The 15,149-nt window shown below is 34.6% G+C and overlaps 1 protein-coding gene across 2 annotated transcripts; it reads right to left on the minus strand.

The window, feature by feature from the left end:
- Window positions 1-10,773: 10,773 nt before the first annotated feature.
- LOC142633814 (uncharacterized) lies at window positions 10,774-14,947 on the minus strand. Of its 2 annotated transcripts, XM_075808063.1 has the most exons (4): window positions 14,818-14,947; window positions 13,097-13,188; window positions 12,186-12,439; window positions 10,774-12,054 (listed from the first exon to the last, which is right to left on the minus strand). In XM_075808063.1, exons 3-4 carry the CDS (start codon window positions 12,427-12,429, stop codon window positions 11,024-11,026), a joined length of 1,275 nt encoding a protein of 424 aa, XP_075664178.1. In that variant the 5' UTR covers window positions 12,430-12,439; window positions 13,097-13,188; window positions 14,818-14,947; the 3' UTR covers window positions 10,774-11,023. The 2 variants fall into 2 exon arrangements, with proteins under 2 accessions (XP_075664178.1, XP_075664180.1); XM_075808065.1 differs by lacking the exons at window positions 13,097-13,188; window positions 14,818-14,947 and having other exon boundaries at window positions 12,186-12,518.
- Between the last annotated feature and the right edge of the window lie 202 nt (window positions 14,948-15,149).

Below are 15,149 nucleotides of genomic sequence, written 5' to 3' on the forward strand. Positions count from 1 at the left end.
GAAACTTCAACATGAACAAAATATGTCGTAGTTGTCTCTCAATTTTGATTGTTGTATTTGTGTTCAAAAATATGTTTTACATATGATTTGAAGGGATTTATTTTTAAGAGTAATGCTTGAGATACAAATTTTTTTATAAAAAATTTTACAAACTGCTATTGTGATAAGTGTTATTGGTAAATGAAAAAAAAAATAATGGTAATGGTGGGCTTAGATGGAAACCAATAAGAAACTAGCCGCATCAATAGTTTGTAAAAATGTTGTAAAATAGTCTATGATTGTAGTTATATATTAGACATAAAAAACAACATTTGTTTCAAAATTTGTAAGCTTTATAGTTATATTTATTTATGTTTATAATTTTGTTTTAGATAGCAATTAATGAAAGCGGAAGAGGAAAAAAGCTTTATTTCAAAGCTATAATTTTTTTGTTTAACTTTCTTCATCCTATAAGGTGGAACCTACAATGTTAGGAGTAAAATTGAAGATATAAAAATTGGAAATAACATATGCCCAAATTAGTTAACATAGTTTATATGTTTATAAATATGTTTAGTTTTTTTTAATAAATGTCTCCGAGATTTATATGTCTATGAATATGTTGAAGGTTATTTTGTGCAAAATATTGGTATTATCTCACTCATTAATATTATCGCATAACATTCTAAACATTAGAATGAGTGAAGTTGAAGAGGAATATTTAAACATATTTTCTTATTTAGGATATAGCTTTTTTATTTGTTTTTCTAATAGATTAAAAAATATGCTTAACTATTTAGTTTAGAAAATTCCCATTAGTTGTAGGGTTTATGTCTTTTTCAGTGCCATTTTGTTAACTTCTTTTTGTGGGAAAAAAAATCAATGCAAATAAAAAAAAAATAGTGCCATTATATGAATTATTTGTTAAGAGTTTCTATAGAAGTAGTGATACATACATACATACATACATACATATATATATATATATATATCGTATTTTTTCAATGCCTATGTGATTTGATAAAACAACAAAAGTTTTCATTTCATAATTTAATCTCTATTGAACCTTTAGCTGAGAGACATGCGAAAGGAGCTCCACAATTTGATGTCCCTTAAGAAGACTATTAATGAGAAATATTTTTGCAAATATGGAACCACCATACTTTGGAAGTGTCATAATATATATATATATATATATATATATATATATATATATATATATATATATAAAATTGTAAAGACTTTTTAAAGAGGAAATTCAACCAAACATGATAATTAAGTATTGGATCTCTATGAATAAAACATCAATAGGAAGAATATCTGCACAAATATGACATAATAAACATTAGAATGGGTGAAGTTGTAGAAACTTTTGAAAATAATTATTGTTGCTGTTATGTTTATAACTATGTTTAAGACATATTTGTTTAGAAGTGTCTTTAAGATTACTATAATTATATGTCTATAAATGCTTATTATTTAGTAAATTCTCTAGGTTATGCATAAACTTTGTTTTGTTTTTTGCACAACCTTTCACCCTTCAACAAATAGACAGTCATAAAAGACTATTTAAATCTTATAAAACAACCATCTTAAGGGCATGTGAACAAGATTTCAAGAATAGTTAGGCTAATCATCTGTACTTAGCAAGGTTAGCCTATAATAATATGTACTAGTTTGGTATCGAGATGACCCTTTATAAGGCTTTATAAGTAGAAAACGAGATCAGTTGGTAATCTTGAGCCATAAATCATTTAGATGACTTTTATAAAAATTGATTTTACATATAAAATATTACAAATACTTTATAGCCAATAGGAAAGTTATGTTGAAAATTGAAGGAATGATTTGGATTTTGAAGTTGGGGATATGAAATTCCTTAAAGTTGATCCTATGAAAGGATTTCTAAGATTTGGTAAAATTTGATAAATTGAAGCCTAGGTCTGTAGGGTCATTTGAAATTTCGAAATGGAATGGTTAGTTTCTTAAAAAAAATAGAAAGCTCATGATATGTCTTATATTTCCATTCTAAGAAAGTATGTCTAATCAGATTAATTAGGATCCATTTGTTTAGACATAAAATATTTTTTGAAAATTAGTTTTCCCAATTTCAAGTGTTTGATGACACTCTCAGTTCACAACAAACCACACCCCACCCATAAAATGCTACCTAACCAATCCAACCGCTACCCACCATGGCCTTCTAGGTTCCTTCTTGACCCAACCTCTCTCTCTCTCTCTCTCTCTCTCTCTCTCTCTCTCTCTCTCTATATATATATATATATATATATATATATATATATATATATCCTAATCCCAGTAGACATTAACCTATATACAGCCCCATATTCCTTAGCTGTTGTAACTATGTTTATGCTGGTCTGCTTCTTGGTTTTCCAACCTCTCTTGCATCGCCACAACCCTTAAAATAAAATTTTTAGTGACTACCTTGTGGTTTTTGGTTTCTATTTTTGCTAGTGCTATGTTCTGTGGTTGCATAACCAGTTCTATTGGTGTCCAATCCTTAGTGGATGCTTTTATAGCAAGGCTATTTGTACCCCTTGGGCCTCTAAGTCAAAATATTTTACATAGAATGGGAGGTTTTGTTGGGCTTTAGCCTAGTTATGTTTGACCCGATTGACGACCCAACTCGATCTGAATAATGTTGCGTGGTTTTTAACGGAGATTTTCTGAGGCTTAGTCTATGGAGCGGAGCGGCCTAAGCCAGATGCAGAAAAGCAGTTTTTGTGATTAGGGTTTTGTGTAGTCAGTTTTGAGAGAGAAAAAAAAAACTGTAGCCGCACTTTATATTTTTCCCTGATAATAGTGAAATCCCTGGAACTCCGTGGACGTAGGCAAATTGCCGAACCACGTAAATACTGTCTTGTGCATGTGATTTTTTTCTTTGACGTGTGTTTTTCCTTTAATTTTTGTTTTTCACACGTTTAGGAATTCGTGAAAATTCCCTACAACTGGTATTAGAGCCTAGGGTTAGGTTTGAGTGGGAGCAATGGCAGAGGAAGCAAGAAAGGCATTTGGACTAGAAAAGTTCGATGGCATAGACTTTGCGTATTGGAGGATGCATATTGAAGATTATCTCTATGGGTAGAAATTGCATCTGCCTCTTTTGGAGACAAAACCTGCGACTATGAAGGATGAGGAATGAGCTCTTCTTCACAGACAGGTACTGGGAGTTATCAGGTTAACGCTGTCTAGGCCTATTGCACACAATGTTATGAAAGAGAAGACCACTGTAGATCTGATGAAGGCTTTGTCTGGTATGTATGAAAAGCCGTCAACAAATAACAAGGTGCATCTGATGAATAAACAGTTCAATCTGAAGATGGTAGAGAATGCATCAGTAGCACAACATCTAAATGAATTTAACACTATCACAAATCAATTGTTGTCTGTAGAAATTGATTTTGATGATGAGATCCATGCACTGATCGTTTTAGCTTCTTTGCCAAACAGTTAGGAGGTAATGAGGATGGCAGTAAGTAATTCTACAGGAAAAGAAAAGCTGAAGTACAACAACATACGAGACTTAATTCTGGTTGAGGAGGTTCACAGAAGAGATGCAGGTGAAACCTTAGGATCTGGTTCTGCCCTAAACCTTGAGACAAGAGGCAAAGGTAATGATAGAAATTCAAACTGAGGTAGATTAAAATCTAGAAATTCTAACAGGAACAGAAGTAAATATAGATCAGGCCAACAAGTACAATGCTGGAACTGTGGGAAAATAGGTCACTTTAGGAGGCAATGCAAAAATCCTGAGAAAAAGAATGAAGATGACTCTGCTAATGCTGTAATAGAAGAGGTACATGATGCATTACTTCTTACACTAAACAGTCCACTTGATAATTGGGTTCTAGACTCAGGAGCTTCATTTCATACCACTCCACACCAAGAAATTAAACAGAATTATGTTGCAGGTGATTTTGGTAAGGTGTATTTAGCTGATGGTTCAGTCTTGGATGTTGTGGATATGGGAGACATCCGGATATTGTTACCCAATGGGTCTGTTTAGTTACTGGAAAAGGTTCGACATATTCCTAACCTAAGGAAGAATCTGATTTCTGTTGGACAACTTGATGATGAAGGGATGCAATACTATTTGTTGGTGGTACTTGGAAGGTTACAAAGGGAGCTAGAGCATTGGCTCATGGAAAGAAGACTGGTGCTCTCTATATGACCTCAAGTCCAAGAGACACAGTTGCAGTTGCTAAAGCAAGTACTGATACAAGCCTATGGCATCGCAGACTTGGTCACATGAGTGAGAAAGGGATGAAGATGCTGCTGTCAAAAGGAAAACTACCAGAATTGAAGTTCATTGATTTTGACATGTGTGAAAGCTGCATCTTAGGAAAGCAGAAAAATGTGAGCTTCTTGAAAACTGGCAGGACACCGAAGGTTGAGAAATTGGAGTTAGTACACACTGATTTGTGGGGGCCTTCTCCAGTTGCATTCCTTGGAGGTTTAAGGTACTACATCACTTTCATTGATGACTCAAGCAGAAAGGTATGGGTTTATTTTTTGAAAAATAAATCTGATGTATTTGAAACTTTTAAGAAGTGGAAGGCTATGATTGAGACAGAAACAGGTTTGAAAGTAAAATGTTTGAGGTTAGATAATGGAGGAGAGTGCATAGATGGAGGGTTTAGTGAATATTGTGCTGCATAAAGAATTAGGATGGAGAAGACCATTCTTGGGACACCACAGCAGAATGGTGTGGTTGAGCGCAAGAACAGAGCTCTCAATGAGTGTGCTAAGAGTATGAGGTTGCATGCTAGACTACCAAAAACTTTCTGGGCTAATGCTGTTAGCACTGCAGCTTACTTGATAAACCGAGGACCATCAGTTCTTATGGAGTTCAGACTTCCTAGGGAGGTTTGGAGTGGTAAAAGGGTAAAGTTTTCCCATTTAAAAGTTTTTGGTTGTGTTTCTTATGTTCATATTGATTTTGATGCTCATAGTAAACTTGATGCAAAGTCTAAAATATGTTTTTTCATTGGCTATGGTGATGAGAAATTTGGCTAGAGGTTTTGGGATGAACAAAATTGGAAAATCATCAGAATTAGAAATATGATATTTAATGAACAGATTATGTATAAGGCCAGGTCAACTGTAGTGCTAGATGTTACAGGGACAGATCAAGATAAATCTAAGTTTGTCAACTTAGATAATTGACTGAAAGCACTGTCCAGAAAATGGGTGAAGAAGATAAGGAGAATGTAGATTCACAGGTAGATCAGAGTACACCTGTAGCTGAAGTCCATAGATCTTCTAGGACCATTAGAGCTCCACAACGTTATTCATCCACTCTAAATTATCTCTTGTTGACTGATGGTGGTGAGCCAGAATGCTATGATGAAGCCTTGCAAGATGAGAATTCAAGCAAGTGGGAATTAGCCATGAAGGATGAGATGGATTCCTTGTTGGGGAATTAGACATGGGAACTGACTGAACTGCCAGCAGGAAAGAAGGCTTTGCACAACAAGTGGGTATACAGAATAAAGAATGAGCATGATGGTAGTAAACGTTACAAGGCCAGATTAGTTGTTAAAGGGTTCCAACAGAAGCAGGGCATCGATTACACAGAGATATTTTCTCCAGTTGTGAAGATGTCAACAATTAGACTGGTACTAGAGATAGTGGCTGTAGAAAATTTACATCTTGAGCAATTAGATGTGAAGACAGCATTCCTTCATGGTGACTTGGAGGAAGACATTTACATGATTTAGCCAGAAGGGTTCATTGTTCAAGGACAAGAGAATCTAGTCTGCAAATTGAGAAAGAGCTTGTATGGCCTAAAACAAGCTCCTAGACAGTGGTACAAGAAGTTTGACAGTTTTATGCATAGAATTGGGTTCAAGAGATGTGAAACTGATCACTGTTGTTATGTTATATTTTTGGACAATTCTTACATCATTTTACTGTTGTATGTAGATGATATGCTCATTGCAGGGTCTAGCATTAAGGAGACTAATAATCTGAAGAAGCAATTGTCAAAATAGTTTGCAATGAAGGGTTTAGGAGCTGCAAAGCAAATCCTTGGTATGAGAATCATTAGAGACAAGGCCAATGGTACATTGAAGCTTTCACAGTAAGAGTATGTGAAGAAAGTTCTCAGCAGATTTAACATGAATGAAGCTAAACTAGTGAGCACACTCTTGGGCAATCATTTCAAACTAAGCAAAGAACAGTCACCGAAGACAGAAGAAGAGAGGGATTATATGAGCAAGGTGCCCTGTGCCTCAGCTATTGGTAGCTTGATGTATGTTATGATGTGTACAAGGCCAGACATTGCACATGTAGTGGGAGCTGTGAGTTATAAGTTGTGAGCAGATTCATGAGTAGGCCAGGAAAGCAGTATTAAGAGGCAGTCAAGTGGATTCTGAGATACCTGAGGAGTTCATCAAATACAGGCCTTTGCTTTATAGATGCAAGTTTGAAACTGCAGGGTTATGTTGATACTGATTTTGCTGGTGATATTGATAGTAGAAAGAGCACTACTGGGTTTGTATTTACTCTGGGTGGTACAGCTGTATCTTGGGTCTCAAATTTACAAAAGATTATTACTCTGTCTACTACAGAAGCTGAGTATGTTGCAGAAGCTGAGTATGTTGCAGCAACTGAAGTTGGAAAAGAGATGATTTGGCTACATGGCTTCTTAGATGAATTGGGTAAGAAGCAAGAGATGGGCATTCTACATAGTGACAGTCAGAGTGTAATTTTTCTTGCTAAGAATTCAGCTTTTCATTCAAAGTCAAAGCATATATAGACAAAATACCACTTTATCCGGTACCTTGTTGAAGATAAGCTGGTAATACTAGAGAAGATTTGTGGATCAAAGAACCCAGCAGACATGTTGACTAAGGGTGTTACTATTGAGAAGCTGAAGTTGTGTGCAGCTTTAGTTAGCCTTCTAGCTTAAGGACAGGAGGATGAGTTGCAAGGACGAGGGATTGTTTTTGGAGGATAGCGGCTGATGTTGGTGATTGAACTAGTCTCTAAGTGGGAGATTTGTTAGGCTTTGTGGAGCCTAATTATGTTTGATCCGGTTGACGATCCGACCGGACCTGAATAATGTTGCGTAGTTTTTAATGGGAGATTTTCTGAGGCTTAGTCTATGGAGCATAGGCAAATTGCTGAACCACGTAAATATTGTTTTGTGCGTGTGATTATTTTCTTTGGCGTGTGTTTTTCCTCTATATTTTATTTCTCACAAGTTTAGGAATTCGTAGAAATTCCCTACAGGTTTTGTGTCTGAGATCATATTACCTTTTTACTTTGCTAGCACCGGTGTAAAAGCAAATTTCTCCAAAGGGATTTTTTCCACGGGTCCATTGGTTGCAAGCACGGGCTTTATAGCCAATGTTATTAGTTTTAGGATAGCGTGCGTCATATTCGATATGTCTCTTCATGATGGTGCCACTCATGGAGTGCTGATTAATACCAAGGGTGTGTTACTGTTTATCATCCTAAATGCTGGTTTGGAAACTTTGGTAAGTAGCCCTATAAAATTATGTTGTAACATGATTCCTATAAATATTGTGTGATAAAATTCATGTCTTCTTGTTTAATAGATATTGAATGAATATGAAGACTATAAATAAGAAAATTGTTTGCAAATATGGAACCACCATGCTTTGGATTTTAAAAGACTTCTATTCAACTTCATCATTAGTGGCTTCATAAAATGAAATCTCCTATTAAATAAGTATTAGGGTATTATTTAGAATTTGGAAGTGTCATAATATATATAATAGTTATGATTTTTAAAGAGGAAATTTAACCAATCAAAACCAAACATGATAGTTAAGTATTGGAAGTCGATGAATAAAACATCAACAAGAAGAATATCTACACAAATATGACATAATAAACATTAGAATGGGTGAAGTTGAAGAAAATTTTGAAAATAATTATTGTTGCTAATATGTTTATAAGTATGTTTAAGACATTTATTTAGAAGTATCTTTAAGATTACTATGATTATATGTCTATAACTGCTTATTATTTAGTAAATTCTCTATGTTATGCATAAACTTTGTTTATGTTTTTTGCACAGCCTTTCACCTAAAAAATGGATAGTTATAAAGGACTATTTAGATCTTAGAAAACATCCATCTTAAGGGAATGTGTACAAGATTTCAAGAATAGTTTGGCTAATCATCTATGCTTAGCAAGATTCACCTTTAACAATATCTACTAGTCTAGTATCAAGATGACCCTTTATAAGTAGAAGATGAGATCGGTTGGTAATCTTGGGCCATAAATCATTTAGAGGACTTCTTTGATTTTTTTTTTTTTTTTTTTGAGATAGTTTTAACCTATAGCATAGTTCTCAATAATAGCTCTTTATTAACAGACCAAAACACTAATCAGTTTTTGATGTAGGCGGGAATTGAACCCTAAATCTCTTATTCAACCATAAAAAACTTTACTAGTTGAGCTAACTAGAACTCACAAACGAAAGGGGCGAGGACTTCCTAGGAGCTCACCCATCCCAATACTAGTCTTGCCTAAACATGCTTAATTGCGGAGTTCTGATGGGATCCAGTTCATTGTGTTGGTATGAAAATTGATTTTGACATATAAAAAATTATGAATAGTTTATAGTCAATAGAAAAGTTATGCTGAATATTGAAGGAATGATTTGGATTTCAAAGTTGGGGATATGAAATTCCTTAAAGTTAATCCTATGAAAGGATTTATGAGATTTGGTAAATTTTGATAAATTGAATCCTAGGTGTGTAGGGTTATTTGAAATTTTGAAATGGATTGGTTAGTTTCTTAAAATATGGAAAGCTCATAATGTCTTAAATTTCCATTATAAGAAAGTATATGTTTAATCAAATAAATTAGGATTCATTTGTTTAGACGTAAATTTTTTTTTTTGAAAATTAGTTTCCCCAATTTGAGGTGTTTAATTTGGCTAAAAATGCTAGTCAAATTGAGCATATAAAACAAGTTACACCCTCAGTTCACAATAGACCACACCCCACCCACCACTACTACCTAAACAATCCAATTGCAACCCACCATGGTCCACTAGTTCCCTTCTTGACCGAACCTCTTTCTCTCTATATCGCAGGAAATTTTATAATCATTAACTTTATGAGATTTTGAGTGGTCAACATAAAGTGGTTGCTCACACTAAGGAAAAAAAAATGTCTAATACTCAAAGTCACACAAATTAGCAAGCTAGGAAATTGGGTGTATGATTTGTTGTATCTCTAGAATTATACCTATGTGGCTTAACCCCATTGTAGACACCCACACGCACAACCCTATTGAAGAACAAGTTTTGGATATGTTTTTGGTTATTGTGTGTGATGAGTTTGGATTATGGCAGTGGTGTTTTTACTATTTTTAGGTTATTTTTACCATTAACTAAACACATGAAAATATTCCCAAAATATGTAACCAAACATCTCCAAATTCGGATTTTTGCTAATAGGGAGACTCAAATAATCACGGCTTGTGCATTAATATAATAGGATGAGACTTGAAAACGGCAAGTTACATATCTCACAAGAAGTTCATCCTAGGCATGCTAATGCTGCCTAATTGGTTAGTTGATCTTTAGGACTTAACTACTTAAAAAGCTAATGAACTGTCTATTATTTAAAAAATAATAAAAAATCTTACCACATCAGTCTCATAACAAGACAATATAAAACTTAAAACAGGTTATATTTTTTTAAGTTTTCTTAATAGGAAACTTCACCATACAATCTCCGTAATACATATATTTTTAAGTTGATTTTTAATGATTAGAAGATTGGGGTACCCTTGGGGAGTAGTTTTTCATAACATCATTCAATTAAAATGATGGAATGATTGATTTAATTGAGACTTATTATATAGTAGAGATTCAACCTATTTGGCCTACATTTTTTTTTGAGAAGATATTTTATGGACCTACAATTGATATTAAGGTAATAAACAAATTTGTATTTTTCTTCATTAAAAAAAAAAAAAAAAACTTTGCATTGTAAGATAATGAATTATTGATTGCACTTTACTATTGGAGAGGGGTTAAACCTTTTTACATTCGATATAGTTTTTTAAAAACCTCTGGCCATGGCCCATCTATGCCAAACTTCCAATCTATCACGAGCCCTCTGGGCAAAGGATATACCCAACTTAGATTTTAAAAGCCCGTATATAAATAGAGACGGTAAACAAAGGAGATAAGCATGGTTGCATGAATGAGCTTGGCCAAGGATTGGACTTGTTTGAGGAGCTACAAACTTGAAAAATGTACATCTTTATCAGGATCGTTAATTGGGATTTGGCTTGATGTACGCTTGTTCCCAAAAAAAAAAAAGAGTGTGAACTTAGAGCTACATAATCAATTATTATTTTTTGATACATACATAATCAATTATTGTTAGTATGAACTTTGAATCAATTTTTTCAAATCATGATTCTTAGCCAATTTTTTTTTTAAAATCATGATTTTTCTTTACTTTTATAGCACAAACCTATCTACTGTGTCCATGTAATCTCTAGTATTTAATGGTAATTCAATTTGAACAATATGAATATCTGCCAAGAATGATTCTATAGAACAAGTTGTAACTTCAGAGTACTTTTTATTATATTTTAGTCTCTAGAAAATATAATATGAATAACTTTTCAGACAAGAAAAATAAAGAAAGAAAAGGCTATCCTCTATAGAAAGAATGTAAAACCTACATTTTACAGTCTGTATGGAATGAAAGGGGAAAGATTATCAAAATAAAAATTGGAATGAAGGGGGTAAAAAGAGAAACCTCACAATTATATCACAACAAAAAAAAGGAAGCTTCTTTATTCACATACAAACAAATAGAGATTCTATAGCAAAGTTTGTGTCCTATAAATCTTTTCAAATACTAATTTACACTCTCAAGATGTTATCACACTAAAAAAACTCAAAAATAGCAGCATCAAACACACATAAACCTCATACAAGTATGACTTAAGGTCTAAAAGGTAAATTTGCCACCATATTACACAAATTGCCAAATGGGTTATATATAGTCAAATACTACTGGGAGGCCCGACTTGGCTTCACCTCCGACCCGATGCCTTGCAAATCATCCCCACCCGGTACCATCATGCCCGAATACATTGGAACCATACTCGGGTTTTTAACACCATAAAATGCTTGCTGATTCACCCCATCGGAAACCATTCCTCCTGTAACATCATACGAGTCAAATGTTGTTGTAATTGGCCTCATCCCTCCGCCATATACTTGACCCACACCCGAATGATGGTACCCAACTGGTATTTGACCCGCCCCAATTGGGTATTGTGGAACATATGGGGCCTGCATATGAACGGTTTGAATCGGAACATTCCCGGGTTGCATTGGACCCGGAATGTAATAAACAGGTACATGTTGTACCGCTTGACCCGGATAACGAGGATCTGAAATGTAATGAATTACTTGGTTTCCCGGGTACCCGGATGGTATTGGTATAACCGATTCACCCGTCTCCACCTCAACTTGATTCTCTTTTGGTTCCACAACCGGTTCCGGGCTATCGGGCTTGGTCTTGACAGGTGGAAGATTAAGCATGGCTTGAACAGAAGGAACAGATGATGTTGAACAAAAGGGTGGACTCACAACCGGAGCAGGAGAACCCGGATCTGAATTCGACACATTTTCAAGCTGCCGGGTCCTTATTTTCGGGTCATGGATTTGGGTTTGGGTTTGGGTTTGGGTCTCTTCAGAATTATCTAAACCGAATAGATAATCAGGTAATTCAGAAATAATAGAAGAGGCTTCGGATCTTCCACGCTCCAAACCCAAGCCCGAGCCGCCATGATTGATAGCATCGAGAAACCAATGGTCACGATTAGCCGAGCTGATACTACTGGTTCTACTAGAATCATGGTCATCACTATTACGAAACAAAAATAGCCTAAGGCGAGCCGACCTTGGGTTTTGATTCTGTGTGAACCGGTCGTACTCATCCAACATGTTCTCAACATCCTCGTCCGTTGTAACAGAAATCAACGCATCAAGATCCTCGTTCGGAAGCTGGTACTTCACAGTTACATTTGTTGTACCTGTTAATTAATTACTACTACAACGTTAAAAAAATACAAAAAACAAAGAAACGGTTTTTTTTTATTTTTTTTATTACTAAAATTTTAAATAACCGTTGAATTAAGAAGTAACGGTTTATGTAGGTACGTACCTGAGAGTTTAGAGAGCCTGGTGAGGAGAGTGGAATAGTTTGTGGCGCGGTGTACAGCAACGATGCGTGTGTCGCCGCCCACGTAGCGGAGTTGGTTATCGTGCGGTCGTGGTAAGATCTTGCCGCCGAAGCTGCACATGAACCGTACACGTGTGTGCAGATCAACTCCGCGAGGCGAGGACGCAACGGAGTCGACTGTACCTGATTCTAGCTCAGTTGCTTGGTGTGAATGTGATGAAGTCATCTCCCGAATTCTGTTTGGAAAAGTAATTCCCGGTTAGAGGAACTCTTTTGTGCGGAATTAGACTGAATTCTCAATTGTATTGGAATCTTGGTTGGCTATGTAAAAATAGAGAATGTCTGTGAGACTGTGACTGTGCTTTTGTTTTTGTTTTTGTTTTTTTTTTTTTTTTTTGGGGTAATATGGCTGTGAAGGAAGAGAGTCACAGACAAATCAGATTGTAAAGTGTAAAAGGGTCCCACCCAGTTGACGTAAGAAATTGAAAAATGTCAAGGGGCGGTTCCAACTATGCGATTTTTTTGGGCATATTTGATTGGTGATTACAATGCATGCTTCATAACCATCACAACGTGGGAATTTATTTATTTTACATTAAATTGTTGGAGACCCATGTCAGCAATTCACATTAGGGTTGGTTTAATCTATAAATATTTAAAAAAAAATTTAAAAGATTAGGGTTGGATTAGATCAGTGCAAGTGGGAATTGGAAACATTTGTAATTAATTTTATTTTGAAAATAAAGTATTGTAGTATTGTAGAAGATGGTTAGTTCTTATGTCATTGGGTTGCAGAGTTATTAACCAATGAAGTGTATTTTACTATTTTTGAATAAAAGAATGCGATTGATTTATTTGAAAAAATGTTGATGCATAAACTAATAAGAGCTTACCTGTTCTTTGTGTGTATTATGGAATCAGACTTCAAATGTCACCTACCAGTCCATGTGGGTGATGTAGTCCTCATTTTATTAATTATAACCTCCTAAGAGAAAATAAATAACAAAAAAAAAAAAAAATTAACCACAAACTATACAAAAGAATCGAAAAATATATATATCCAAACATGCTAAGGATCCTAAAATGGGAGAACAATATAGCTCGAAGGAGTTAAATCAAAAATAAAAAGGATGTGTTGTCACTGACAAGCAACAACAATCAAAATATAGTACTAGCTTGTTGCAGTATCTAGTTAGGCTAGAAGCTATGTAAATTGTTTTGTATATATAATAAGAAGAACATACACGGCAATCTTTGGAAAGTTCCTACACGACAATTAATAAAAAGCAAAATTGGTCTCAAGACTTGCCGTTCAATACTTGTTTTCAAATAAAAATCTCATGTCTCACTCTATTGTACTTTATGCTTTGTTGATACCAGTCTACTACATACCTTTGTCAAAAAATATAAATTTCTCAACCTACCGAACAGTATTTTTTTTAAAATAAAATAAAATTCTACTTTAATTTAATTTAAGTGTATATTTATGTCAAGTTCTTTCTGAAGACTTAAAACCTTTGTAGTTATGAACTCGCACCCTTCACTATAAATTAGCAATTAAAATTGAAATCATGAACTTTAGTGTTGCCGTTAAGCTCATAATGAATTTCTTTAAAATGAAAGAAAGCCAAACCAATTAGAAAATAAAATTTTCATCTCTGACTAATCAGTTTCACTTTGAGCCTCTTTCATAAAAGTTTTATAGATACTTTTTTCCCTTTCACAGCCTTCCAAGGGGCACGTGCTCCAGACATTGTAAGACTTAAGAATCTCAGCCATCAAATCAAAACTTTGACAGCAAAAGCAGAAAAAACTTTCGGTAGCTAGTGCTAATTAATGGTTCCCTTTAGATGATGATGATCAGTTCAAACTAATGCGATCCTACAAGTTGTCCAGAGTCTTCAGACTAATTCATTATATCTTTGAAAGATTCTATGACACAAAAAAGATACACAGCTAACTTTCTTATTATGCCACTATTTTTTTCTTTCCCTTTTTTGGGTTATTGTATTGACTATTGAGTTCTTTATGCCTATTTTCGCAGCTTTTCCCATCGTGCAAAAGACTACAATTTGTTTAGTTCATTCTATTCTTCTGGCAATCGTAGAATGGCTAAAATCTTGGCATCCCTAGTAATCTCAAGCTACCCTGGCTTCTGTACAACCATGTCAATGAAGATTGTGATCCAGCTCTTAATGGCGAAAGCAACCTACTATTCTTGCAGCTACAATTCTCTGGTTACATTTCTTTTGTTAGACACAGAAATCTACCCCTACCAGTCATTGGGTAATAGTTTGCCTTCCTTTTGAGGTTAAAAAATGGTACAAAAACAATTTAAAATACTAAAATCTGCATAACATAGCATCAAATCTCTATTCACTACTAACCCACATAATGTAAATAAAAAGCATGCACTAGGTGGTTTGAAACAAAAACAATAAGGATCAATGTCCCAATAGGCTAATATAAATCAAAGAATTTGATAGTTTAGGATTGATTTGATTAATAGAAGTATAACAATATATCATTATAGTTCAAAGGATCCATTAACTAAATAAAAAACAAAAATCAAAAACCTTCTAAGCACTAAGAGAAAGAGCAAATTAATACTTACCTGTAGGCTGTATTGATCGCTTTTTTGGAACAAAATTGCAGTAGATATGTCTGCCTCCAGAGGAAATTTGAGCTCAAGATGTTAGGCTTGGAAGGTGGAACTAAAAGCTTAATCCAAACAAGGGAAAATTAGCAAATTGCTTTGGCTTTGCAAACTTACAATACAGGCTGATATGGGACCCACGTGGGTCTACGTGACAATGTCATTTAGTAAGGTACAACGTGGCTACATGCCATTCTAATTTTTGTGCCAGTGATAATGCTAGCCCCACTTAGGTTGCTTTAGTCTATTACCTCACGGTCCAATCATAAATAAGGATAATATGTTGTGCT

The sequence above is a fragment of the Castanea sativa genome, chromosome 5 (genome assembly GCF_040712315.1).
Source record: "Castanea sativa cultivar Marrone di Chiusa Pesio chromosome 5, ASM4071231v1".
In the NCBI taxonomy this organism is placed as follows: domain Eukaryota; kingdom Viridiplantae; phylum Streptophyta; class Magnoliopsida; order Fagales; family Fagaceae; genus Castanea; species Castanea sativa.

Bases quoted from the DNA above. Each gene is read 5' to 3' on its own strand.
- LOC142633814 (XM_075808063.1), bottom strand. From the start codon at position 12,429: ATGACTTCATCACATTCACACCAAGCAACTGAGCTAGAATCAGGTACA. The intron at 12,055-12,185 runs GTACGTACCTAC...ATTAATTAACAG, and splicing joins CAGGCTCTCTAAACTCTCAG to GTACAACAAATGTAACTGTG.